This window comes from Psammomys obesus, unplaced genomic scaffold (genome assembly GCF_907164565.1).
Source record: "Psammomys obesus unplaced genomic scaffold, mPsaObe1.curated_primary_1811, whole genome shotgun sequence".
In the NCBI taxonomy this organism is placed as follows: domain Eukaryota; kingdom Metazoa; phylum Chordata; class Mammalia; order Rodentia; family Muridae; genus Psammomys; species Psammomys obesus.
The window spans coordinates 13,989,568-14,016,832 of record NW_026592510.1 but is presented as its reverse complement, the minus strand read 5'-3'; the positions used below and the strand labels follow the sequence as shown (position 1 = coordinate 14,016,832).

The 27,265-nt window shown below is 46.8% G+C and overlaps 1 protein-coding gene across 1 annotated transcript; it reads left to right on the top strand.

Annotated features, from left to right (window-relative positions):
• On the top strand, positions 1–25,201 carry Klf9 (KLF transcription factor 9). Its single transcript, XM_055614251.1, has 2 exons — positions 1–1,264; positions 21,786–25,201. Exons 1-2 carry the CDS (start codon positions 760–762, stop codon positions 22,013–22,015), a joined length of 735 nt encoding a protein of 244 aa, XP_055470226.1. The 5' UTR covers positions 1–759; the 3' UTR covers positions 22,016–25,201.
• The last annotated feature ends 2,064 nt before the right edge of the window (positions 25,202–27,265 follow it).

Sequence of the window (27,265 nt, the reverse complement as noted above, 5' to 3'; positions counted from 1 at the left end):
GGGGCTGGAGGGGCAGCACGCGGCGGCGGAACGAAACGGTCGGATTGGCCGCGCGCCGTAGTTCTAGGCGCACCTCTCCACCGAAGGGCCCTTCTGACTGGCAGGGGGAGAAAGTAAACAGAGTTGAATCACCCTCCCCACTGGCCAATTGGAGGGGGCCTGGATTGTGACGTGATGGGATTCTGCGAAATTGTTACTGAGCCGGAGAATGCCGGAGCGGCGCGGCGCGGCAGGACCAGGGGCTCGGCGTCCGTCGGCGGACGCGGGAAGAAGTGTCTCCTAGGCGCGGCGCCCCGCTCGGCCCCCGCCCCCGGCGTCCGCGTGCTCGGCTGATCACCCGGGGCATCCATCCGGCGGCCGAGGCGGTCTAGGGCGTGCGCCTGGCTCGCAGTTTGCCTCTCCCCGCGACTCGGACGGGTTTGCAGTCGAATAAACTTGCGACCGCCACGTGTGGCATCTCTCCAAGGAGCCGGCTAAGGAGGAGGGCGCGCCCGTCGGGGGATCGCGCGGGGCGCCGGGCAGGGCGGCGGCGACAGCGGCGGAGCCGGCCGCGGCTGCTGCGTGCGGAGGCGCTGCCGGTTACGTAAAGATGAGGGGCTGAGGTCGCCTCGGCGCTCCCGCGAGTCGCAAGCTCCCGCGCCCCCGCCCCCTCGGCCGCGCCGCACCGCGCTCGTCGTCCGAGACCAGGGCAGGGCTAGCCGAACCTCCGCAGCCACCGTCAAGTTTGGTCGCACCGCTCGGGCTGCCGTCGCCCGCACCATGTCCGCGGCCGCCTACATGGACTTCGTGGCTGCCCAGTGTCTGGTTTCCATCTCCAACCGCGCCGCGGTGCCGGAGCATGGGGACGCTCCGGACGCCGAGCGGCTGCGACTCCCTGAGCGCGAGGTGACCAAGGAACACGGTGACCCGGGGGACACCTGGAAGGATTATTGCACGCTGGTCACCATCGCCAAGAGCTTGTTGGACCTGAACAAGTACCGACCCATCCAGACCCCCTCGGTGTGCAGCGACAGTCTGGAGAGTCCCGATGAGGATATGGGATCCGACAGCGACGTGACCACCGAATCTGGGTCGAGTCCTTCCCACAGCCCGGAGGAGAGACAGGATTCTGGCAGCGCGCCCAGCCCGCTCTCCCTCCTCCACTCTGGAGTGGCTTCGAAGGGGAAACACGCCTCCGAAAAGAGGCACAAGTGCCCCTACAGTGGCTGTGGGAAAGTCTATGGAAAATCCTCCCATCTTAAAGCCCATTACAGAGTGCATACAGGTTAGCGGCGTCGCCTTTCTCTCCCCGCTCCGGGCTTAGCTAACCTTTGTCCGCTCAGCGTTCCTGGGCGCCCAGGACACCGCACTCGGCCTAGAGGCTGCGAACGTTTCGGAGAAGATGCTGTTTAACTCTCGCACTCTCTCCTTACTTGGCCCCAACCTTTAGGGGAGCCACCCGGAGCCCCGAACTGCAGGGCTGAGCGAGTGGCTTGCGTGGCTCGACCTGGAGCGGGCCCGCCCCTCCCCTGCCCGCCCCGCCCCGCCCCCGGGACTCCGCACCCCGCCGCTGCGGGGCCGCCCCACCTAAGGGAGACGCCGGCGACGGGCAGTTAGATGGCGCAGCTTTTATTCGGTTCCCTGGTGGGGTTGCCGAGGAGGGGTCGCGGCACGGGAGGGGAAGCCTCACTTGGCGTGAATCCTTTCAGGGATGACTAAGGACTCGTTTAGCTGGATGGCTGCTACTTTTCAGGGCTTGCCAAGGTGGCCTTAAATTTGGCCAAGAGTCCCCTGAGAGGTTTAAAATAAAACTGCTTGAGACTGCAGGGGGAGACTGATGAGGGGATGGTTGGTGGGCTAACTTCTTGACTAGTTAGCTTTCCTAAGGAGCGTGATTCAGTGCTGATCTGTTCCCATGTGACTTATTTGGTCGCACGCCTGAAGCCTAAGTAGAGAGGTGTGGTCCTTGCTGGAGTTCAAGGTCTCGGGGATGAATGTTGGGCGCTTCAGCTAGCTGTAGGCGAAAGAACACACATCATCGTGGTTGTGAGGACGTTTGCTGTGAGGAATGGGCTTTAGGGACTTAGTGGGACCTGGGTCAGCTGGCCCTGGTGGTTCTAGTTAAACACACGCAGGAAAAGTTGGAAAGCCTTCACATCCGGACAAGCCCTGTCTGGTCAGCTAGGGAAGGGTCGGTTGTAACTGCTCTAATTATCAGGTACCCTGAGACATCATGCTTATGAGGTTGTTGGCTTTGTGTGCAAAGGTGTTGAGGTTTTTGGTGTGAGGGGTTTGATATTTTGTAGACGAGATCCTGAGCCATCGGTTTCAAAATGATGATACTCTTGTTGGAATTCTCGGTTTTGCTTGCCTAAGACTATGTAACCACCTCTCCGATTTATTTCCTTTGGAAAGCGAACCTCTTGGAGGTGGCTGCCAGCACCAGAATAAATCTAAATTTCCGAGTGATAATGAAAAACCGTTTGCTGTCCGGGGTTCACATCTAGGTTTCCATATGAAACAGCACCTTTGAGAGTTTGCACCTGTAAGGCAGTTAGGCCTGTACCCTCAGCGGGGGGCGTGACCTTTCGCAGGGCTCTGGGAGGTGAACAGTGGTACATTAACTCAGCATGCTACTCACCACAGCTGTTGGGCGGGCCTGGCCGTGTCAGCCATGTTCCCAAAGTTCAGTGGCTCCCATGGACACCCACTGCCACCTTGAGCAAAGGCATTTTCTCCTTCAGGAGGGCTTGCCCAGTGGTGCAAGTGAAAAGGCCCGCAGTGCCTCTGTGGCTCAGCAGTAGACACCCAGAAATTCTGGGCCATTTCGGCTGAGTGCTTTTCTCGGGCATTTTATAGAAATGGCTGCTCATGTGTGCGTGCATGCGTGCTGCTCTTTAATTCTCCATAAGGCACGTCAGCTCAGCTGTTTCAGGAGAACCTTTCACACAGATCAGAGTGGAAAAGGAAATAGATGTTCTTCCCGTTTTAAATGCTACAGTCGTTCTTTTGGCTCTAGTGGTGTGGTTATCGTAGGTGTCTTATTTATGTTTGGGGGGATGGGGGAAGGACTCTCAGTCCTGCCAGTGTGGACAAACAAACAAAACCCCAGCCAGCCTCCACAGATATTGCCCAGAGTGTACTGGTGAGGAGGCACACGCTCAGTTGAGTTTCAGGCACTTGGCTTCTCAGCTTCAGGTTAGATCATGGTTGGGTGGGGCAGCTTCCTGATTTTTCTCTTTTTTTCAGCTGGTTCTTCAATCCAGAAGGTGCTTGGAGACAGCCATGGATGGGCTGCATTCCGTGAAAACCTAAGAGCTGAAATGCCTGCCACACCCCCATGTTCAGCTGGGCTCCACACATTCCCTGGAGAATCCCTCCTGCTTGCTCACTTCCTTATAGAGTCTTGTACAGCTCGGCTTCCACAGCCAAGCAGCTTTAGAAGTTGAATCATTTCAGAATCTTTTTTTATTATTATTATTTAAAAAGTGGAGCTCCTTCCATGATGTCCTGAGGAAGGACACCGTGGAAGAGGCTGAACTAGGCTCCAGTTTTACCTGTCTCTTTCCTGAGACCTTCCAGCTGGTCTTTGTGATTTGGGGTTTACAAACTGGATTCCTGCTGCAGAATTTGCTTTGCAGATTTGTTTGCTGTGGACAGCACAGAGTTTATAAAAATTTCATTAGTTACCAGCATCTAAAAATCAGGAATCTGGCATAAATCCAGACTTCTAGCTTCTCTGGAAAAATCAGAAGATCTGACGAATAATGGGCCCGGATTCTTGCCTAGCAACAATTGGTTTGAACTGTTTTGTATCGGGTGGACCTTGTTTATTTATTTTTGGTTTTTGGAGAACGGTGTCTTGTTATATAGCTAAGCTGAACTTGAATTTGAGATGCTCCTGCTCCTCTCCTCCCACCTCCCAAATGTTGAGGTTACAGACACACACGTACACCAGCTTTACGCTTTTTCCTTGGGCACTCAGACTGTAGGGCAGAGTATCCATAGCAAAGCCTTCCTCCAGTATTGGAATAGAGTCTTTGGTTTCCCTCAGAATATCCATCCTGGTCAATTCTCGCTCAGGTGAAGAAGTTGGCTTCCAGGCACCCAGAGCTCTTTAACTATTCTCTGTAGCTTCGTAGTCACTGGTTTGGTCAAGAAGAGTCTAATGTTATTAGAAATGTGATATGACCAGATGTGGTAGCACATGCCTTTAATTCTAGTAGGTGGATGGATCTTTGGGAGTTCGAGGCCAGCCTGGTCTAGGTAGCAAGCTACAGGCCAGCCAAGGTTATATAGTGAGACACAGTCTCAAACAATAAGCGTGATGTGAAGTCACAGGGACTAGAGGTGCTCAGTGGCAAAAGATGTGCTTAGCATGCCCAAGGACCTGGTTCAGTTCTTAGCACCCAAACAAAAGGGAAGTCTGGATTTCAGGGCTAGAGCCAGCTCTGACTGTGACTTCAAGCCCTAGACTGTGAGGCCTTAGTGGCTGCATTGTTGCCATCTGGTCATTTTATCACTCTTTTCTCTTTTTATGAGTACAAGAAAGCCCAGTGTCCTGGTCGTTAAGGAGGTGTGCTCCTTGCCCTTTTCTTTCCAGGAAGCTTCCCACAGTGCTAATGGGATAGTATGTCATAAACTGCATCCTTCCTAAAAGTGTTTACAGCTAAACCCGACTGAGTGGGGAGGGAGGGACTTGCCTGTGGAATTGTTTCTCCACTTTCTCCCATTGTATGTCCCCTAAGGAGACTTGTGATGAAATTTTTTCTACAAATACCCATATACTACCCTATGGTGTCTTGACATAGAGAGAATGGATTATAGAGCTACTTATGGACTGCGCCCCTTTAGAAGGCCACAGATCATCCTTCATACCTAAGATTGCTTTCATCTATCAAGAAATCTTTTTATTTTCCCACTTGGGGATAATGTTAACCCACCCACCCCAGTGAGAATGTCTAGATCCACTTTCAAGTGAGTACAGAAGCCAGCCCAGGGCCACATCCAGCTTCCCATTGAGAAGATGGCTTCCAAGATGGGCCTGTTGGTGCACGCCTCTAATCCCAGCACACTGGGAGGCAGAGCCAGGCTGGATCTCTGTGAGTTTGAGGCCAGTCTGCTCTACAAATCCAGTCTAGGACAGCCAGGGCTACACAGAGAAACCCTGTCTCGAAAAAGAGAGAGGAGGAGGTTTCCTGTGTTCCTTAGGTTCTTGATGGTTTGCTTGTGATTTCCAGTCAAGGTGCACTTTTCTTAGGTCCAGGGCAAGGTGGCCTTCGGTTGTTAGTTGGAATCTCCCCTAGACATGGAGGCCCACCCTGGTGGCTCTTGTTTGTTCCTAGTCTTGAAGAGAAGGACCAGTTGAATGAAGGAGTGAGGACGCCTTCATCTCTGAGTTGGACCATTTCTCTGCCCCAGCACTGAAAAAAGCAGGGTGGCCTTGGGAGCTTCTGAAGCTGGCAAGGATCCCTGCTTCACAGCATGAAATGCAAATGGGGTACAATTACAAAGCACGTGGTGGTTGTTTCCCTGGTTTCCCTCCCAGTGGAGTGCAAGTGGGCTGAGGGTTGGAGGAGGGAGGCACCAGAGGAAGCAGAGCTCTCTGGATGGTAGCACCCCTTTGCCTTCAGACACAATGCCACGACAGAAGGGGCGTGGACTCTTGGACTCCATTCCCTCCTCAGTTGTTGATGCTTATCCCAAGAAGCAGTCATTCTGCAGTGTCTGTGGGAAACTCCCAAAGTGAACTTCCCAGGGAGAAACATCCTAGGCCATACTGGGAAAGTGGCTGACAACGATCTTCCCTTAATAAGCTCATTGAGAGGAAAAGAGGGCAGATTATTTCCGAGCCCTCTTTCAGCAGCCCCTAAAACCACAGGGCTAGCTCTGCTTGGAGCCTGGTTTCCAACTCATCAGCTTGGTTTCTGGATGCCTTCCGATCATTAGCATTGTTGGTATTGGGGAAAAAAAAACACCCAGGCTTGTTGTGTTTCTTAGGCTGGTTTTTATTTTCTCTCTCTCGCCTTATCTATTCTCAGGGTTGGGGAAAAGCTTACAGCTAGAAACCTCCCCCACATCACCCTCCCACCCTTCCCATAGTGTTTCTTCAGCAAGTGCAGCGCCCACGGAGGAGCGTAAATTAATGCCTAGTAATTGGTACAAAGGCACTTTCTGTTTCTATGCAACACACGCAAAAAGGAAAGGCAAAAAGGAGGAGAGAGAAAGAGAAAAAAAATCTCACTGATGTTAAAAAGGGAAAGAGAGATCCTCCCAGCAGTGGTCTTGGGTAATCCTGGCTCCGAGTCCGCCCCACTTTTTGTTGGAAGTTAGTCACACGCCTAGGCCTAACTCAGAGTACTTGGCGGCAGTATTTTTTGGTCTAAAAAGAATGAACTTGAAGGTTGGAAATGACCTTGAAAGGTCATCTCATCCATCATTTTGTCTATAAAAGAGCCTGTGCCCGCCCACCCTCTGAGATGGGCTTGTTCTGCAGAAGCATTTGGAGGAACTTGGGAGATTTGGAGGCCCACTGCCTGGACACAAAGCCTTCTTGCCTTCGCTAGCATGAGCTTCTGGAATCTTCTAGTGCCTGCAGTTTTTGCTAGAAAATGCGAAAGCCTGTGGCTTCCAGCTTGCTTCTGTGAGTGCTCAGTTCTCCCTCCACTGTGAGATCCTGAGGTTTTAACTCTGTGATTAACAAGGTTTTATTTTTATTGTTGTTTTAAATCTGTGCCTAAAATGCCGCTTAGGGGCATTAGTCAGGTAAAAGGGCTTGGTGTAGAGGCCCGGCCTCTGCCCCTTTGTTACCAGCCAACTCCACTTCCTGAAGCAGCCCCAGGCAGAGCTCAGGGAGTGTCCTTGCTCTCCCTTCCTGGAAGGCTCCTGGAAATTTAATACCGGTTTGGTACATTAAGATCAAGAGTTAGCGTTTGTCTTGTCTTGGCTTCAAGCAGCTTCCTTAGCAAGTCTTGGACTAACATTAATATTGAGGAGAATGGAGTCCCCTGCTAGGAAGGGAAGAGTTGGGTTTTTTTTGTTGTTGTTGTTTTGGTTTTTTTTGTTTTGTTTTTTTCTTAATTTCTGGGGTCTTTCTGGACATTCATTCTCACTTATACCTAAACACACACCTTTGTAAGTAAGGTGTGCCTTCAAGCTCACTTTTTTTTCTCAGTTGTAGCTACCAACTCCTCCCAGGTATACTGAACGCCTGTGGTGAGGATCAGGACCCGGAATCCAAAGGTCCCCAGGCTCATCAACCAAGCCCAGACCTGTGGTCTCTGAGTGAATGAATGTATTTTCTGCCGTTGGGATGGAACCTGTACCTTCTGTGTGATAGGCAGGAGACCAAAGCACTATATCCTCAGGCCCCTGCAGTTATTTTTGAAGTGAGATTGAGAACGGCCACGATCATGAACAGGAGAATGGAATTCATCCCTGACCGACCACACTATGTCCTTTGAAAAAGTGAAGACAGTGTTTAAGTACGTTAAAACCATGGGAGCTTATACCATAGGAAATTCATAGCCCGGTTTTGAAATGCAGGCAGTGCAGTGTTTTGTCTTCGGTGAAGTTTAGATAGGTTTTGGAACCTCCCTCTTTGTGGAGGTGAGTGAATGCCTCTGGGAGTCTCTGACCAGTGGGAGCCACTGGGTAGGCAGGGACAAAGGTCCAGAAGCTAACCTGGCGATGACAGAACATGTGTATCTGTGGCTATGTGCACATGAGTACAGGTGCAGACAGAGGCCACGTGTATCCAATTCCTTGGAGAGGGAGTCACACAGATGCTGTGAGCAACTTGATGTAGGTGCTGGGAACCAAACTAAGGTCCTCGGGAGGAGCAGTGAGCACCCCTTACCACTGAGCCATTTCTCCAATTTAGAATAAAAAGAATTATGGGTCGTTGTTCAGAAAAAAAGGGGTGAAAGGTGGGGGCCGTCTGCCCTTTCTGGGAGCCAGCTCTGCTAAGATTGCAGTTAGTGAAGAGGCCCTGGCCTGTCAGACTAGTGCCCTCTAAAGGGCTAGAAAGTAAGGGGCTTTCAGAAGAGCCTTTATGGCAAAGCTTTCATCTCCCTGAACCTCAGGTTTCTCCCCTGTAAAATGGAGTTCCATAATTTATATATTCATGAAGTTATGAGGTCAATTTTCAGATGAGGCATTTAAAAGATTTCACATGTTAACAGTTACAAATGAATACTCTGCCCATACATCCCAGAAGCCTGTGAGAGTCTTAGAATGTTTGTTTGAAGTTCTAGGTGGACCCAGGGTTATTAGATGATACTGAGCGCCTATTACAAGCGAAAGGGGTGTTAAATGCTGACAGCTAATGTGACTTTGTGAGTGCCATCTTATTGAACATATAGTATGTGGCAGGGCCAGAGCCAAGTGGCTTACATGTGTCACATTTAAACATCAATCCCATGAGATAGAAATGTGCTGAATTTTCTTGTTACTAGCTGATTTTTCTTGTTACTTGTTAATCTATTCCACGGTTATGCTGGAATATTTCTACTGTTTCTAGGTCTGAGAGTTGTATGTGAGGTCTGTTGAGGGGCTTTTTCCCAGTAAGAAGAGATTCTGTGTTTATTCTTACGGCTTTTTTGGGTTTGGCCTTAAAGCCACCATCTTGGCCTGTCTTCTTTGTGTCCCTGCTCTGATGTAAAGATGGTTTTCATGAGACTTGGTTAGGAAAGCCAACAGAAATAACTGACTCTAACAGTGTCACCCAGAACTGTTTCCTTCCAACTGGAGAAAAAGCCCAATTTGTCATTATTGTTTCAATTTGCTTTTGTTTTGTTTACCTTTCCTTTTTTGCACCAGGGTCTGGCTTGTATCTCAGGACAACCTGAAACTATGCCATCCAGGTTGCCTTCAAACTCCTGCTCTTCCTGCCTCAGCTTCCAGAGTGCTGAGATTATAAACCAGGGTCACACGGTCTGGGGTTTTGATCCATAAGTAGGTTGCAAACAAGAAAGTCCAGACTTGGACTTGCTTAATAGAAAACAGCACTCCAAGCTGGGTGTGGTGTCTCACACCTATAATCCCAACACTTGATAGGTTTAGGCATTAAATGATTGCCACGAGTGAGAGGCCAACCCAGGCTACTTAGCAAAACTTTAAACAACTAATTAAAAAGTTGACTTCCAGGTTCATGTGTTGCTGGATGCAGGCATTCAGTGTCCCTTCCCTCTATAGCTTTGCCACCCTGTTGCAGGCTTTGGCTTCATTCATGAGCAGGCTGTCTCTGAATGGTACTAAAATGGCTGCCAAGCAACACCAGACTCACTTCCTGCCAATTCAGCAAAGCCCCACAGAAAGGCTACTTCCCATTCCTAATGATTCCGACAAATGACCCAGGCTGTAAGCCATGGCTGAGTTTAAATTGTGTGTCCCTTATGAAAACAGTAACTTCTGCAGGAGTGGGCCCCATTTAATTTAAGCCTCTGAAGGTGGCTCAGAAGGTGGCCTCTGAAGGTGTGGGCTCAGCTCCCGAACTACGTGAACTGAGAGGAAGGCCAGGTTCCAGGGGGAAGCAAGGTGCACTGTTTCTTAACCACAGAGGAAATACAGGCCAGACAAGGCAGATAGAACACCTATGTCCTCTTAGGCTTGTAAGCAGCATGCACCAAAGAGCAGCATTTATTTTCTCTGCTCTCTGGAACTTAGCAGAAAAGATAGGTCATAAGTGAATGGGTAGAAAGGACTTTGCAGAGAACAGATGATTTCAGCATATGTTTTACAAGTACTCAGACACCCATAGGCCCTCCTGAGGAAGATGATCAGGGAACCAAGACGAAAGGTTCACATGGGACAAGCTTATCTGTAACGGTGTGACCTTAAGGGGTTTGTTTTCACACGATCTTCACTCCAGACTGTCCATTTCAGTGCTCAGAGAAAGGAAATGGAATCACGCCTAGGTGAACATTTATTATCCAAGGCGCTATTTGATAATAAGGTCTGTGTAAAGACGAGCCATTTATGTAGTGGTTCCTCTTGAGATTCCAAAATCCTTTCAGTGTGCACAGTACTCAGCAGAAACACCACAATAAATAGAAGAAACAGAAAATAGAGCTTAAAAAAAGCACATCAACGTGACTTAAATTCCTGGGCTGCCATAATTCCATCGTAGCTTTATAGCATTAGAGCTTCAAAGACAACGGCGGAATGAAGCTGGGCACAACAAAGCGCAGGCCTCTACTCTGATCGCTTGGGAAGGGTTAGGCGGGAGAATGACTTCTGAGAGCATCCAAGGCCAGCCTGGGCCAGCAGGCCAGATCCCGTGAGGCCATGACAGTGGGGCTGCTTCATGTTTGGAGTGCTCAGTCCTTCATGGTTTCCAGTGATGAACACTACGCCAGCAGAATCTGTGACTCATCCCACTGCAGGAATGAATGTTTCAAGCTTTCTCATGGAGACCTATGTGGGGTAAGACTGTCACCCTGGCCATACCTTGATACCAGCAATGTGAGGAGGGTCCCCAGAGGGGTAGCTGGGGTCAAGTGATGGTGTAGTTCCATCTGTCACTTTTAGGCCTTAGCGGCACAGCCTAGCTAGCCAGTAGTGTGGACATAGCTAATAAGCACCTCCTCCCCATTTCTGCTGTTGGAGGAAAGCTCTGTCTTGGCAGTGTAGGGGTTCTTAAAAGACAGTGTTCTCTAGCCCATACCAGCCTCAAACTCAAGGTGATCCTCTGCCTCAGCCTCCCCAAGTTGCTGGAATTACAGAAATGGCTTGTTAATGCATTGAACTGTATTGTCTTTCTAGGGTGACACTCAAAGCAGCTACTCTAACTTGGGGCCCTTGGCCTTTCTTTCCCTGTGTGATATCTCATCTGAAATAGTAAGCTTACCTGCTGCCCTGGCATCACGAAGGGTCACCCATGTGGCAAGACTTCCTGCAGCCTGGTGGTCCACTGGCTATGTGCCTTCACTAACACCCTACGCTGAAGAGTGAGGCCCTGCGTACCGTGACACTGTCTTCCTCCAGTGGCACCTATCCAGTTGGAAGGGAGGAAATCCAGGTCTACATAGAGGCATGACCCACTTGGCCACAGCAGTGCCGCCCCTCAGGTGCCATTCAAGTGGGGCCTGCCTCGCCTGGGCTTCCATAAGCTTCATCTGTGATCTGTTGAGGCTGGGCGATGGCAGGCTTTCCCGAGCATTTCCTGGTCTGTCTGGCGCTCCCTAGAGACCTTTAGCATCTGTGCGGATACTGTTCTGTGGACCCTGTTCAGATCTCACAAGCCCATAGTAAGTTAAGCCAGCTGCTGATGGTGGTGGTGCATGCCTTTAATCCCAGTACTCAGAGGCAGGTGGATCTCTGTGAGTTCGAGGCCAGCCTAGTCTTCTACAAAGGGAGTATAGAACATCCAGGACTACACAGAAAGGAAAAAAAAAAAAAAAAGAAAAGTAAAAAGCAAAGCAAAGAAAAAGAAAATAAGTGGGTAGAAAAGGTCTGTGTATACCTCATAACTCAACAGCCCAGCCCACTATGGACCATAGGGCTTCCTCTGAGGTGCTGGCTGGCATTGTGCCCAGGAAAAGATCAAAATTCCAAGTAGTCTCTGCTGAGGCCTGTTGCTTCTGCACTTTTCACAGAGATGAATGAGCAGAGCCGTCAGAGGTCAGGGGTCACGTGTACTCCAAGGTTTTGGAAGGGCTGGCAAATCCAGCTTAAGGCGCAGAGAGTTTTGCTTATTGAGGCAAGGCTTTATGTAGCTCAGGCTAGTCTTAAGTTTATTAGGCTACCAAGGATGACCTTGAACTCTGCCCTCCTGCCTCAGCTGCATCAGTGTGTTGGAATGTATGATTCAGCTCCTGATTTGGTACACTACATTTATAAAAGGTGTTACTTAGAAACTGAAAAGCTGTTGGGGGGAGGGGTGGGAGGGACCGATAAACTGCCTTAACAATGAACACAGCCCCCCACAGCCCCCCAGGCAATGCATTTGGAAAGAAGGTCTGGGAAGACTGCAAACACCAACCCCCCACATGCCGTGAGAGGTTCTTTTGGCTTTCAGTTCAAGCCTTGGCTCTTGCCTCACACAGTGGTTCTGCGCCGTTGTGCAGTGTCCTTGGACAAATCATCTGCCCCTTAAGCTGGCTGCTTCCGAAACCTGACCAGTTAGAAGCTGCATGGTAGCAGCTTTCCGCTCTAAATTCTGTTGCTGACCTGAGCAATGCCTTCTAGTGTACCACGAGGCAGACCTTTCAAAAAAAAAAAAATCTGTTTGGGGTTTATATTTTGCTCCAAAACAGTGTTAGGATTTCTGAGACGAGGCCACAAGACACAGTTCCTACTTTGCTGAGCACCTGAGGGCTCACTAGTCTTGTCTGCCATTTTTCCTCAGTTTCACTAGGCCTGTGTGTTTCCCACAGATTTATTGAGTGTGTGAGGGTCCTGCAAGCAGCAAGTAGCAGGCAGATACCAAATGGCTGGCGGGAAGTATGGCCTGGTACACACCCACTTCCTCTTGATTTCCTTCCCACAGATACCCACTGGGACTGGGCAGTAACAGCACACATCAAAGCAACAGAGCCAAATGGAAAAGGAGCGAAACCGCAAAAGCTGCAGCAGAGAGGTGGAGCGGGTGGGGAGCTGTGGGGACAGGATTATTCACTCAGAGGCTGCCAGGCACCCTCCTTGCTCATTCAGAACATCTTCTGGGTATGGCTTCTGGTGAGCAGGAAGACTTGTCCTTTCTTGATATTTGAGTCCAGTGTTCACTGAAACGGTGTATGTAGAAGGGAAGAGTCGGTCTGGGAGGTTCACAGACCGTCTAATGTTGGGCTTGCATGTGAGAACGCTGGAGAATGGAGGCAGCCCTGCTTGTCCTGCCTCCTGCAGAGCCACCGTGGGTGGAAGAAAGGTGGCAGCAGACAGCCAGGGATGTGGGCAGGTCCACGTGGGATCCAGCCACATCAAGCACCTCGCTTGAGGCCGTGTTCTTGGGCTGGTCCTCTGCCTAGCTAGGATGGCAGTGGTTGGATGGCCTTGCTCATTCAGGGCGAACACCACTCAGGAGGAGGGGTGCCTTTTCTCTCATCTATTCTTGTTAGGGCCCTTTCTAGGTGGTAAATGGAAAGAGGAGGAGAGAGGAGGCGTGGGAAGAGTGAGAAGACAGAAAACCTGCAAGGTTTTCACTTTCTAATGAGTTGCAGTAGGAAACAGTGACTTCCTCTTTTTTGTGTCTTAGACACCTAGAGTACCCAGTAGTTTCTCCATAGAGAGTACACAGATCTGCTCCCACAGAGCGCATTGGTTTCAAGACGGGCTCGTCTCATAGCCCTGGTTGTCATGGAGTTCATAGTATAGACTGTCCTTAGACTCTAGGATCCACCTATATAGCCTAGACTGGTCTACACTCTCCGTACTTGAGTCCCAGCTACGCAAATGCTGATTTATAGGCATGTGCCACCACAACCAGCCTTGGAATACTCTTTGATAATCTGTGGATTAATTTAAGCTGGAATGCATCACTGTTTTCAGTAAATTTGTATATTTACACAAAAACATTTATTGGCTTTTGAAGCAATGTCTTCACAAAGCTCAGTTTGGCCTTGAACTTTGTAAACCAGACTGGCTTTGCATTTGTAAGCATCCTGTTCTAGCCTGCTAAATAACTGCTAGGGATACTGGTGTCACCAAACCTATCTCTTAAATATTAGATAGCATTCTATTATGTATGTATTTATCAGCATCTGTGCATGAGAGCCCTGGAGAATGGGGGTGCCTGCTCCTCTTCTGCTTCTGCTGACCTCAAGCTCTCTAGATCTCACTATGAAGGTGAGCCTGGACTTCTGACCTTCCTGCCTCCATCTCCTAAGAGCTTCAAGGACAAGCCCGGACCACCATGCCTGGTTTATGTGGTTTTGGAGGTCAAACCCTAGGCTTCATGTGTTAGGCCAGCAGGTACCAACTGAGACACACCCACAGCTTTTCTCCCTTCATTCCTCTTTCTCTTTTGATTTTTTTTTTTTGGGGGGGGGCGTGTTTTGATTTTGTTTTGTTTTTTTGAGACAGGGTTTCTCAGTGTAACAGTCCTGGCTGCCATGGACTCGATTTTGTAGGTCAGGCTGTGTATGCTGCTGATCTACATGCCCAGCCATCAGGCTACTGTTAATATTTTTAAGTTTATTAATTAAGATTTTTGATATTATGTTGTAATTAAAACAATTCTTCTTCCCTTTCCTCCCTTCAACCCCCCATATCCCTAATTTTTTCAAATTCATGACCTCTTTTTATCACTAATTTTATGTGTGTTTATGTGTATATAAACATGTATAGTATATGTATATATGTATAGCACATGTGTAACCTGTATATACTATGTGCAGTCTGTATAATGTAACTTGTATGTTTTCAGGGCTGACCGTTTGGCTCTGCTCTTCCATGGGGAAGACCATCTCCCCCTTACCCAGCTTTCCTCAGTGTGGTGTGTGGTATGTGTGCGTGTGTGGGTCTGAGGATATTGTTTAGGAGTTGTTTTTTTCTTTCAACATGTTGGGGGAGAGTCTCTCATTGTTCCTGCATGGTGCATGCTTTTACATGCCTGTAGACAGGCTGGTCCTCCAGCCTCTGAGGGGTTCTTTTGTCTTTTCCTGCCATCTTTCTGGGAAAGCTGGGAGCACAGATGTGCACTGTTGCATCTGTCTTTTTTTTTTTTTTTTTTTTTTTTTTTACCGAGTTCTAGAGATCAAACTTAGGTGACTAGTCTTGCATAGGAAGCACTTTTCCTGGTTGTAGGCCAACCTGCCAGCTCCCTGCTATTTGATTTTACTATTTATTATATGCTATAATTGCATGAATTTGTTGCCCAAGTTTCATAAAGTTTTACGATGTGTATAAAGTTTCATGTGTATATATTGCCATGCAGACTCTGAGGCAGAGGGATGGTGAATTTGAGGCCAGACTAGACTACTCCGAGAGAGATCCTGTCTCAAAAATAAAAAACCGAGAAAAACGTTCTTAAATTTTGCTTCCTGTATTCCACTATGATTCAAAAACATTTATCTGTATTTTCTATAGCTCATACCTTGAAAGCCCACTTACAATTCATTTAAGTAAAGAGTGTAAAGTAGGGTTGCAGATTTAACTTTTTGTCTGATATTGCTGTAATGTAATATAAAAAAAAATTATATATATAGCCACTGATTTGAAATACTCCACTTCAAAATCCCAGCCATGTCTTAGGTTTACCGTGTACTCAGTCTCAGTAGTTTCTTGGGTATGTTTTCAGTTCTGCTCTGTTGCTGAGCTGGTGGCTCACAAATCTTAATTATTGTAGCTTTAATAACACGTTTCAATAAATAGCCTTGCAAATACTCATTCTGCAGAGTTTTCCTGGCAAGCCAGACATATACTCATTCTTCCAAATGAACTTCAGAAACTCGTCAAGTTTAAGAAAAAGAAATCCCTACAGTGTGTGTGTGAATGTCATGGATGGGTTTGCACCAAGCCGTGTTATTCCTGACACCGTGTGTTTTCTTTGATTCTTCTGGTTAATTTGTGAAGGTCCTGAGCTCTCATTTTTAGGTCTGTCCCGACCAGATCATAACAAAGCCATGGCTACTGCTCTTGTAATTTCTATGGGAATTCTACTACAACTGCCCATTCATCTTAACTTTTTACAATCAGGTGTATCATCTGCAAATCATTCCACAGTTTCCTTGTTTCCTCACCTAACTGCATCCACCCCAGTTTCCTGAACAGAGAGAGACCCAATGTAATGACAGGGGAAGTGTTCCTGAAGGTTTTGGACTTTTAATTTACTGCTGACCTTGCTGGAGGAAGGTTTCAGATTTGTATTTAAACTTGCTGAACAATTATCTTTCTGATTTCCTGAAAGCTTTTATTAGGGATGAATATTAATTTTTATGAAGTGTTTTGCATCTCTCGAGGTATTCATCTGTAAGTGCACAAGCAATAACATTTTCTAATGCCAAATTATCCTTTTTTCCTATAGATTTTTTTAGTGTTTGTTTTGTTTTGTTTTCCTGTTAGAAAAGCCCTGTTTTTCCTGAAGAAGGAGCCTTGATTTTAGATACTTGCAAGAAGCTATGATTCTTCCTTCCAACCCTCTCCCCAAGACAGGGTTAGGGTTTCTCTGTGTAGCCTTGGCTGTTCTGGACCCTGTAGATCAGGCTGGCCTTGAACTCACAGTGCTCCTCCTGCCTTTGCCTTGCTTTCTCCAGTGCTGGGATTAGAGGTGTTCCACAGCTTCATGTGTGATTCTTGATTGACACCTGTAGAGCTCTGTTCTTAAACAGAAGCCTTTGTTGCTTGGCCAGAAGCAATGAGAGCATTTGATTCTGGATTTGCAGCCATGATGTGGCACAATTACAATTGGACCTCCTTTGAGCCCTCTCTGGCTAAGGAAGGAAAGTGAGAAAGGCCAGGGAGAAAGAAGGATTGAAGGCAAAGGCTTCTCTGACTCTGGGTTCAGACCTCAGTGAGCCTTGACTCAGAGAACCCAGGGGATCCTGCATGAGAGGGTCTAACAGGCAGGCTTGGTACCTGCCAAGCATTCTTCTCTTTTCTCACATATGGGGTCTCAGCTCCAGTTCAGGACTTTCCCTATAAGAACCAGCTACATTTGCCATCAACTGTGCCAGTTCGCTTTCCATCACTGTGACAAAATACCAGAGATATGTCAATTTCAAGAGGATTTTTATCAAGAGGAAGTTTATCTTGGTTTCAGCCCATGGTTGCTTGCCTGGGTTTCTTTCTTTGAGCCTGTGAGGCATTGCATCATGGTTGAAGTGTGGGTGGGATAATGGAGGATGTTCACCTCATGGTAGCTGAGAAACTGGGAGGAAAGAGAGGCCAGGATCCCAATATGCCCTTCAGGGACGTGCCATCGGACGACCTAGCTTTCTTTCCCATGAGGCTCCATTTCCTATCCGACCAGCCACCTCTCATTTGCATCATCAGCTAGGGACCAAGCCTTGAACACAGGAGCTTCTGAGCATTTGAGATTCAGTCCATCAGGACTGACTTGCTAGTAGCCAGGAAATTCCTTCTCAGAAACAATGCCGGCCATCATGACCATAGCTGGAAGGCACAGGCTCAGCCTCTCTCCTGCCTGGGAGCATTCTTAGAGACCTCGTTGTCTCCACAGCATGTTACTCATGCTGTGCCAGGTTCAGTAGCTTTTTTGGTCAAGTTTATTTTCTACTCTGAGAGTCTGTCAGAAAGAGGTGCTTAGCTTCTGCTGCTAAGGGCGGGAGTGCGATGTAAATAATAAGAATTCAGAAACTCAGGCTGTTAGCAGCTCTGCTCCAGAAAGGCAGAGTTTATTGTGTTATTGCCTCTGGGTGTGTTTTCCAGAGAAGGCCAGAAACAAAACTTTAGCACAATCTTGCTTTTCCCCCACAAGAATGGTAACTCTCATTAAAACACTGCAGTTGAAGATTCACTGACTGATGCTTGCCTTGACATCAGTGCGGTGGAGAAGGTAGGCCGTTGCCCTTTGACCTTGCGCAGTGCTGAAAGTGTGAGCCTGACTTAGTTTCCTCTCAAAGTAGAATTGTGACATGACAGGTCACAGTTCCTCCATCTGTCTTCCCTTCTCTCAGTAAGATCTCTGTTCCCTTTAGCCTCATGCTCCTCTCTGCATGATTTTCCAGTCTCCCCCTCCTTCCCGGTTTTGTTTTGTTTTCTCTGAGATGGGGTTTCAGTATATCTCATAGCAAACCTGCCTCAGCCTCCTGAGAGTCAGGGTTACAGGTGTGCCCACCATGCTTACCTTCTGTTTTACACTTTCTTAGGTGCAAATCTTGTAGCATTTTGTCAATAACACCTTGTGTTTGCCATTCACATATCATCATGCATCCCATAATAGGTCGTGTGCACATTTTCACCGGGGTGAAGAGGAGCAAACAGTAGCAGGTTTCTGTGCAAAGGTTTCAGGCTAAGAGGTCCTGAGTTCAGTTCCCAGTAACCACATGGTGGCTCACAACCATCAATGGTGGTCTGGTGCCCTCTACTGGCACGCAGGCACACATGCAATCAGAACACTATACATTTTTTAAAAATTCAAGCTTGGTGTTTACAACAGCACCTTGCTTTGTTAACTACTTACAGACTGGACGCTAGCCTCTCTCTCTTCTCTAAAACATTTCAGGGATGAGGAAGCTCCCTAGCGACAGCCCCTGGATTAGGAGCAATGGGAACAAATGGTGACTAGCCATAAATTAGATTGGAAGTGAGTCCCATGAAAATGAACCCTAAGTGCCCTTGAAAAGCTCTGTATGAGAGTGTAAACACGAAGAGTGTTTCTGCCCTTCATCTGACCCAGCCTTTGTGACACTTTCCACTGCTATAGTTTGGTGAAGCCGTCTTCTAAATGAGAGAAGCCCCCTTTCTCCTTGGCAGCTCTGTCTACAGAGTAGCCCTTGGGTCCATTTTTCCCTGAATCCTGACTCAGTTGACTTACATAATAAGTACATGTGCCAGTGCGGAAGCTAAACCATATGGTATACTGCCAAGCCACCTCACTCTGGGAAGACAAAAGCTTTATTTTAGGCCTTCTCACCATTTTCCTGAGCACTGTGGAGTAGATAGATACCCTTGGATAGAGGTCCAAGGGTAAAAAAAAACAAGAGTTTTGTCTTTTGCTTGCAGTTTATTCTATGGATTCTGTCATCTTTTCCCACTTTTTATATATAATATAATGTGTGTATGTATATATAATTTTTTAAAGGCAAGATTAACACTATGTAGCCCAGGCTGCCATGAACTCATTATTCTGCCTCAGTCTCCTGGGTTCCAGGATCCCAGGCCCAGCTTGATTTTTATTCTCCCTTAATACATTTTTAATATTCTATTGTTTAGAAAAACATTTCCCTACAGATACATTTTTGGGGTTAGAGAGGACTGCTGCAACCTAATTCTAGAATAGTCTTGAAGTCTGCTCCAGTGACCTAACTTCTGAGGTTTTAATCAATATTAGTGGTGTTAAAACACACACGCAACCACACTCACACTGTTACACACCTGGCCCTGTGTCTGTGGGTTCCATGTCAGTTGATTCAATCAAGTGTAGATAAAAAAATATTCAAGAAAAATGTGTTTCTACTGAACATGTATTGACTTTTTTCCTTGTCATTAGTTCCTAAACAATGAAATATAGCAGCTGTTTAAATAAGTAGCCTAGGGGTTATTTAGAGTATATAAAATGAGCTTATGAAATGAGAATATAAAATATACAATTTTATTTAAGAGACTTGGAAGTCTTTAAATTATGGTATCTATGTGGGGGGTCGGGGTCTTGGAGCCCATCCCCCACTGGTACTGAACATTCGCTAAATGCTGGGCATAATAAGTAATACAAAAGTGACATAGAATTTTTCCTTGCCAAAAGAAGCTCAGTCATAGACAGTTATTACCATCTGGATTTCAGAGACCTGTTGAAGTGGGTGAGATGCTTTTTGTTCAGCAGGAGGAATACTGTTCGGCCCCTGACTTTGCTGGATTGCTCTGTGCAAGCTTGCTGGCTGCCTTTTCTTCCTGGCTCTCCTCGGGAACCCTCTGTGCAGTGTCACTCCTGGTGACACTCTCCGCTCTCATCCTGTGGCTAGCTCCAACATTCCCGGCTATAAGGATGTAGCCCTAAGCTTGCACGTAGCCCTGCTTGGCACAGTTGAGTTCCCCACAAGAATGAGTAGGCTGTGCAGTGTTAGATCTGGACTCTGCATGGAACATAGAGAACACCACAGGTATTGATTCCTGCCAGGGCTGGGCAGTTGGCTGGCCTGGCTCCATTATTTGTGCATCTCATTGGTGCAGGTGAAGGAGGGAGAGAGGGTGACTTTCCGGTGACTCAGATGTATCCCGCTGGACAGCTCCCAGCCTCTGCAGTGCCCTTCCAGCTTCCAGCAAGCCTGGGACAGAAGTGAGAAAATGGTCACTCTTCACACCTACGAAAGGCGTGTCTGGAGAATTTTGTGGAAACATTTTGTGTGTCCCGTATGCACCTGAAGCAGCTGGTTTGGGCTGTGCTTGGAACAGTGTGAAGGGCAGGCAGGTGGTCCCAGAGCATGGTAATGACAGGTACTTGCAGGAACAATTGGGGGGAGGGGTTACTTGTCTTACCCAGAGCAGTCAGCTTTTGTGTCTGTATGTGTCCTTCTGGGATGATAACATAATCCCACCCCCCTTGCTGGCATCTTGGTGTGGGTGTGTATGGGTACCTCTTAATGCTACCATGAGCATGTCTTCCAAGTGGGACTCAGCGTTATGGTATGAGTCCAACCAAGGAGAGCAGTCAGAACCAGGAGCCATGTGGAAAGAGTGCCAAGTCCTCAAGACCCACTAGAGCAGCTAGGAGCCCGGGGCTTGACATCAGACAGTGAGCTCACGACTCTGCTCCTTTAATTATGTTCCCCAGTAAGAAACCTAACTCTCCAAGACCCCCATTTTCTCATCTGTACGATAGCCCCCATGTGTGGAATAGTGACTGGGTAGCCCTATTCCCTACATGTGCCAAATTTAATGGGAGGAATGTGGAGCTTTTGGGTTTGTGTCATCTGGGGAGGAGATGGCTAGTGTAAGCAGTAATAGCTGGGTCCCGAGTCACGCTGACTTGGAAGGTGGCTTTGCAGGAGGACACACAATGAACAGCAACGAAAGTTTGTGCAACTTATCCGTAAGCACTGCCAGGCTGCCTCCCCAGGTAGTGGCTTCCTGTCGCCAGACTTTTGCTGGTAGATGCCAAGTAGCTACAGTCCTGGGGAGGTCTAAGGGAAATGGCTGTTGTGGGAGGGAGCGTGGCCTCTCAGGCCTCTACTTTCATCTTTACAATGCTAGGAAATGTAGCAACGGGCTTGGCCTGTGGCAAGATCTGAAGATCTCATGAAACCAACAATTGTATAGGGTAAAATTAGAGGAGAAGAAGAAGAAAGAAGAAGAAAGACCACCTTCTGGAGTGATCACTGTGCATACTGCTTAGGAGAGTCTCGGCAATTTCCTCATTGCTTAGTTCATCGGAGCTGCCAGAGGGACTACAGACAAGCTCTACCTGAGTCAACAGTACTTTTTTGAGCTTGGATGCTCACTGAGGTCTCAGCATGGTGGCCGTTTCTCACTGTGGTCTCATGCCCCTGCCCTGTTCCTCTTTCACAAGGACGCCCAGTCATGGGATGAAGGTCCACCACCCAGTGGCTTCATTTAAGAGTCCATTACCTCTGTAAGGACTCGGTGTGGGCACCAAGCCCCTGACAATGCCAGGATTGTCAGGTGGAAAGTCCTAAGCAGAAATTGTGAGCATTTAGTGTGGTGAGATGGTTGAGCAGGTAGCCTTTGCCATGGGAGTCTGGTGACCTGAGTTCAATCTCAGAGCCCCAGTCAATGTGGAAGAAGAGACCTGACTCCACAGACTTGTCCTCTGACCTCCATGTGAGTGTCAAAGCACATATGCCGGTGTGCACGCACATGTAATCATGATTTTAAAAAATTCAAGTGTTTGCATGGAATGAACGCTGTCTACATTGCTTACGACATCTAATAGAAAAAGTCAGCTCATGTTTTCCTTTTCAAATATTTTCCTTTTCGAATATTTTTCCATCCATGATGGGTTGAATTCAGATATGGGTGGGACAACTCTACAGCCACGTTCTGCGATGTGTGCATGTGGGCAGGGTTAGGACTTCAGCTGAGAGTTTGGGGGAGCTGAGAAATACAGCAGAGTCCATAAAACTCACGATGAGGTTATCCTTTGTGTCGTGGGGATTGTCACTCACAGATGGCTCTCAGAATGCTTTTGACATGCCTTTCAACGGTGTTCTGTCTTGATTCCCTTCTCTTAGGTGAACGGCCCTTTCCCTGCACATGGCCAGACTGCCTTAAAAAGTTCTCCCGCTCGGATGAGCTGACCCGTCACTACCGGACCCACACTGGTGAAAAGCAGTTCCGCTGCCCACTGTGTGAGAAGAGGTTCATGAGGAGTGACCACCTCACCAAGCATGCCCGGCGTCACACTGAGTTCCACCCCAGCATGATCAAGCGATCAAAAAAGGCTCTTGCCAGCCCCTTGTGAGGTGTTTGCCATGGCAGCCAGGCAGAGATGGTCCCAGAAGGACAGAGCTCCCAGGAAACAGACGTATACATGGAAAACATGCCCCAGCAGAGGCGCGCTGGCCCCAGGAGGTCACTGCTCTTTGGTCAATATTCTGATACTCTCCCTGTACTGTTTCCAAAAAGCACATGGTAGCCTAAGATCAAAGTCAACATTTGGTTTCCTCGCAGAGGCAACTTGGAACCGTCTCTGACTGTCGGAGGGCAGGCAGATGCTTTTGGTATTTTCTCCTTTGTTTTGGGGGGTGGGGGGAGGGGGGCAAGGCCAAGACTGGGGATAGGAGTTTGAAGATTCGCAGTGGTGTACATACGTCTGACTGGGTGAGTTGACCCCTGGCCCCCCACAGTGACTCTGGATCCTTGATGCTTGCTGACTCTCAGAATTGTTTTCCTCTCTTTTAATGTAACGACCAGTGTGCTTCAGTTTGTTTAGCAGAACCACTCTCTTGAATCATGTTAACGTTTGAAATTTAAAAAAAAAAACAAAAAAAACAAAAAAAACAGCCCTCCATAGCACAGCTGTCTTTTATGCAAGCAAGAGCACACCCACTCCAGCATGATCTGTCATCTAAAGACTTGAAAACAACAGCAACAAAGTTACTTACAGTCAAATCGATAAGCAGAGTCAGAATTTACACTAATCAAGACAGACCTTCGAGAGGTCAGGATAAGTCCGGAACTTTCAAACCTTGCTTTGTATGAATCGTACTATCTGAACATAAACTGCACTTTTTTTTTTATTTTCCAATAACCAAGGGTGAATATGGTAAATACACGCTTTTGAGGGTAGAAGCCGACGTTCTGTTTGGCACCACGTTATAATATGCTTATTTTTATAGTATACATGTTTCCCTGAGAACCCATGGCAGAGATGTGAGGGCAGAATGTATAAAACACATGCTGAGGAGGAGGGGGAGGAGGAGGGTAGTGTTTTAAAGAAACAAAAATGAGCAAACGATTTTTCACTTCATGAATTTGTTTGAATTTCCCCATCCTTTCAGATAATGCCATCGTGTTACACTCGAGGCACCAAGACGCAGAGCAGGCACTCAGCTCTGTCCAGCGTTAGCTGATAAATGGGTGTAGAGCCATCACCAGGCCTGGAAATGCCCATTTGGGGTGTTAGAGGGGTCTTGGTCTTTTTCTTGTGTTCCTACGAGACTCCCACTATGAGGTGCAAGAGTTTTATCAAAGGAAAGGGAGCTGAAATACGAAAAAAAAAAAAAAGTTTGCCCCTGTAAGTAGTTAAGTATCTAGGGAAGACACCACCATGATTTCAGAGGCGACCCCGCCGAACAGGCCTCTCTGGTGAACACAGGTCAGAGAAACACACGTGAACAGGGTGTCACCAACTGTCTGCATCAGTAGCTCTACCACTACTTAGCTCGTATCCAGGTGTCTATACAATGGCCTGAACCACTATATCCATCCTATGCCATTTACTGAAAACTTAATTTTGGCTTTTACATGGCCAGAAAAGCAAACTCAGTTTTCATAGTTTAAAAAACAAAAAAACCTCAATTGAGGGGAGTCAGCAGTGATCATGGGGAAATGTTTACATTTTTTCCTTCAGAAATACCACTTTCTGATGATTTTATCTGATATGTAAAACAGGGAGCTATGGTGCCCCCTAGTTTATCCATGTGCTGCACATGGTGTGTAAACTCTGGGTTCCCACCTGCAACGAGCTCCACATTTCACCCAGCACATGCTCACTTCCATCTCGGCAGCAGGTGCTCCTACAGTGGGCACAGCTGACTCCGACTTCCAATACAACAGCCATCGCTAGCACAGTGTTTTCTGTTTAACCAATGTAGTCGTATCAGTAGTTCTATCAGAACTGCTTTTAACATTAGGGACTGGGAGCAGTCCATGAGCTAAAAAGGAAAGTGTTTTCTCACGAGAAAACATGTCAGGAAAAATAAAGAACACTTTCTACCTCTGTTTCAGATTTTGAAACGCTTATTTTAAACCAAATTTTAATTTCTGTGTCCAAAATAAGTTTTAAGGACATCTGTTCTTCCATATGAAATAGGTTAGGCTTGCCTATTTCTTCCTGAGCTCATGGGAAGGCTATGCATAGGGTCCTCTGCGCGCTGCCTTTTAGTGAGTGAGGAGTTTGGCGTTGCCTAGCAACTTGCTAACTTGTATAAACTCAGCTTTCCCTCACAGAAAGAAATGAAGGAAAACCAAGTCAAGTCAGTGAAAGACAATCTTTATTGTTTCAGGAGTAAATCTGTATGTGGCTTTTGTCAAACACTTAGATGGATATAAATGCAGCAACTTGTTTAAAAAAAAAAAATGCACAATTTACTTCCCGGAAGAGTTGCTACTTGCCTTTTCAAGTTGTTGACAGACACACATTTGCTATTCTCTTATATGTTATAGTAACGTAACGTATAAACTCAAGGCTTTTTATTCTTTGTGATAAGTCCTGTTTTACGATGTCACAAAACAGGAACCAGCATTCTAATTAGATTTACTACATGGAGATATGGTTCAAATAGGACTACTAGAGTTCATTGAACACTAAAAACTATGAAACAATTACTTTTTATATTAAAAAGACCATGGATTTAACTTATAAAAATCCAAATGCAGGATAGTAATTTTTGTTTACTTTTTTAACCAAACTGAATTTTTGGAAGACTATTGCAGGTGTTTAAAAAGAAAGAGAAGCCGTTTTATCTAATACTGTAAGTAGTTGTCATTCATGGAAAATATACTAGTTTTAGAATTAAGATCTCTCCTCTCCTTGGTTAGGGAAGAAGACAGCCCTTCACCATTGTGGAATGACACCCTGGCTTTAAGCTCCACGTCACGCTTCTTTTGAGAATTATATTTGGTAGTTACAATTACAGAAACCAGTTAGTTTGTCAGTTTGCAAATAGGTTTAGCACAGTACTCATCACTCTGGGTAGGTAAGATGTTCTTTCACAGCAGATGAATGGTCTGTAACACTGTAAGATACTGATCTTTACAACTGTTTAATCAGTTTTATTTTTGTACAGTATTAGTGACCTAAGTTATTTTGCTGTCCCGTTTTTTGTAAATCAAATGAAATTATAAAAGAGGATTCTGACCGTAGGTATTTTGTACATATGTATATATGTTGTCCAAATAAAAATAATAAATGATTAAGATTAAATTGTTCCAGCCATTATGTTCTTCCATAGGGGAACATTTCCCTCTGAGGGAAATTGCCTTGTTAACAAATTTTCGCAGAATCCCATAAGTGCAGAGGCGATCAAGCACTGTGCCTTTCAGCATGCGCCACGTTTGGACAAATTTGTGTATATTTACCCTTCACAGACTTCAGTGGGGTACATGGAATGGAAGCCACTTGAAACCACTGTATTATGTTGGAGGGGGATATTTACGTTTTGTGGTAACTCACAAATGTACTAGGGACAGATCAGAGAATGTCAAAGGCTTGGGCCGAGCTCCTCCTGTGATTGGTTAAGAGCACAGAAATGGGTTTCCAAAGTCAAGCAGGAAAGAAAAGTCATGGCAAACCGAGAACACCAAACCATGTGCGTGCTTCTGTGTGTGTGTGTGTGTGATGCGTGCGTGTGGTGCGTGCGTGTGTGCGCACGCGCGCTGTGTGGATGATTTGTGTAATCATAAAGCTGCTGTTTAAGTCTGAAATGGATTTCAGCAAGCTTTTTCTGGGTGCTGTATGGATAGCAGAGGCGCAGGACTGAAAGCTTGAGTGACAGCAAGGAGGCTGTCAGTCACTAGCAGTAGAGGAGGAGAGACATGGCTAGTTTCAAAAAATATGTCCAGATACCATTTGGACCTGATGTCAGGATGTGAGAGGGCAAGGAGAAACCAGATAATGACCTCAGGTTTGTTGCCCAAACAACGGGTAGACATTTACCCAGACACTAGATGTGGGGAAGAGACGAAGTGGGTGGTGGCAGGGGCAAGGCACGCTGCAGGCTCTGGTAGGGATGCTTGCAGCACAGTCAGAGGTACCTAGAATTCAGACGAGGGTCTGGACAAGAGTTGGTGGTAATTGTCATAGGTGACAGTAACTGAAGTTAACTAGAGGAGCATCCTGGGCTGCGAAACAGAACACTGGTTAGAGCCTAGAGCTGAAGGGTACGAGAGGAGTGGAAAACAAACCAAAGACTGACGTGCCAGGCGTGTTGGTGCACACCTTTAATCCCAGGCAGGATCTCTGTAAATTCAGGCCAGCATGGGCAACGTGAACTATATAAGGACTCAGGGAGCAAGGCAAACAAGAGCCAGAAAACTTCAGGGTAGCAGAGTAAGGGTGCTGGGGGAGAATCCTTTCTGTGAAATAGTGTTTGCGTATTGAAATAACACTAGTGTTGAAAAGCCTCCACCATGCTGAGTTCACTGGTACCTGGCAGAGCCATTTCATTCAAATGCCAGGAATCTGAATCTGGTTGGGCAAAGGAAGGAGCAAGTAGGAGGGACACAAAGAAATGGAGTCAATTCTTGCATATTTTGCAAAAAAAAAAAAAAAAAAAGGCTTTGATCACTACACAGCAAAAAAGACAAAGGGACACAGAAGGGACAAAGGGAGAAAGTAGAATCCACATGTCATTTAAATCTCCTTATTACAAGGTAGGTCCTCAACTTAAGCAAAATCAAACTGAGTTTTTGTGGTTTTGTGTATGTGCATGCTTGCGTAGGGGTGTCTACGTACTCATGTGTACGTGCATGTTTGTGTATGCCTACTCAAATGTATGCATACTTGTATGTGCATGTTTGTATGGGGGTGAGTGTGCGTGTGTGTTTGTTTTCTTAGAAGCTTGCTTAAAATGAAATACAAAGACTAAAAACAGAGTGTTAAAATGAAGAGTAAAGGCCAAAGAAAAGAGTTCAGTCACTAATATAGCTCGAAACAGATAAAACCAATAGAATTTAAGGTAGAGATAACCAGGGTCACAGAGGAGATGATTTTATATCAGCATCTATTACCTGAAGACATAACGGTATCTAATAACTTCCTGTCAAAATAAAAGGCAAAATGCTAAACAAAGCAGGAAGAATTGATAAAAACGTACTGCCCCCCCTACCCCCCCCAAAAAAGTAATGTGAATGTGTTTCATAAAATAGCTCATGCTGACCTGGAAATCACAACAGCTCAGCTTATCCTCACACTCAGCAGTCCCTTCACCTCCGCCTCCTAAGTGGTAAAAGTCGACATTCCAGGTTCACTGCACAGTGGTGGCGCACA

Excerpts from the sequence above, each read along its gene's own strand:
- Klf9 (XM_055614251.1), top strand. The coding sequence starts at position 760 with ATGTCCGCGGCCGCCTACATGGACTTCGTGGCTGCCCAGTGTCTGGTT. Across the intron at positions 1,265-21,785 it reads CCATTACAGAGTGCATACAG|GTGAACGGCCCTTTCCCTGC; the intron begins GTTAGCGGCGTC and ends CCCTTCTCTTAG.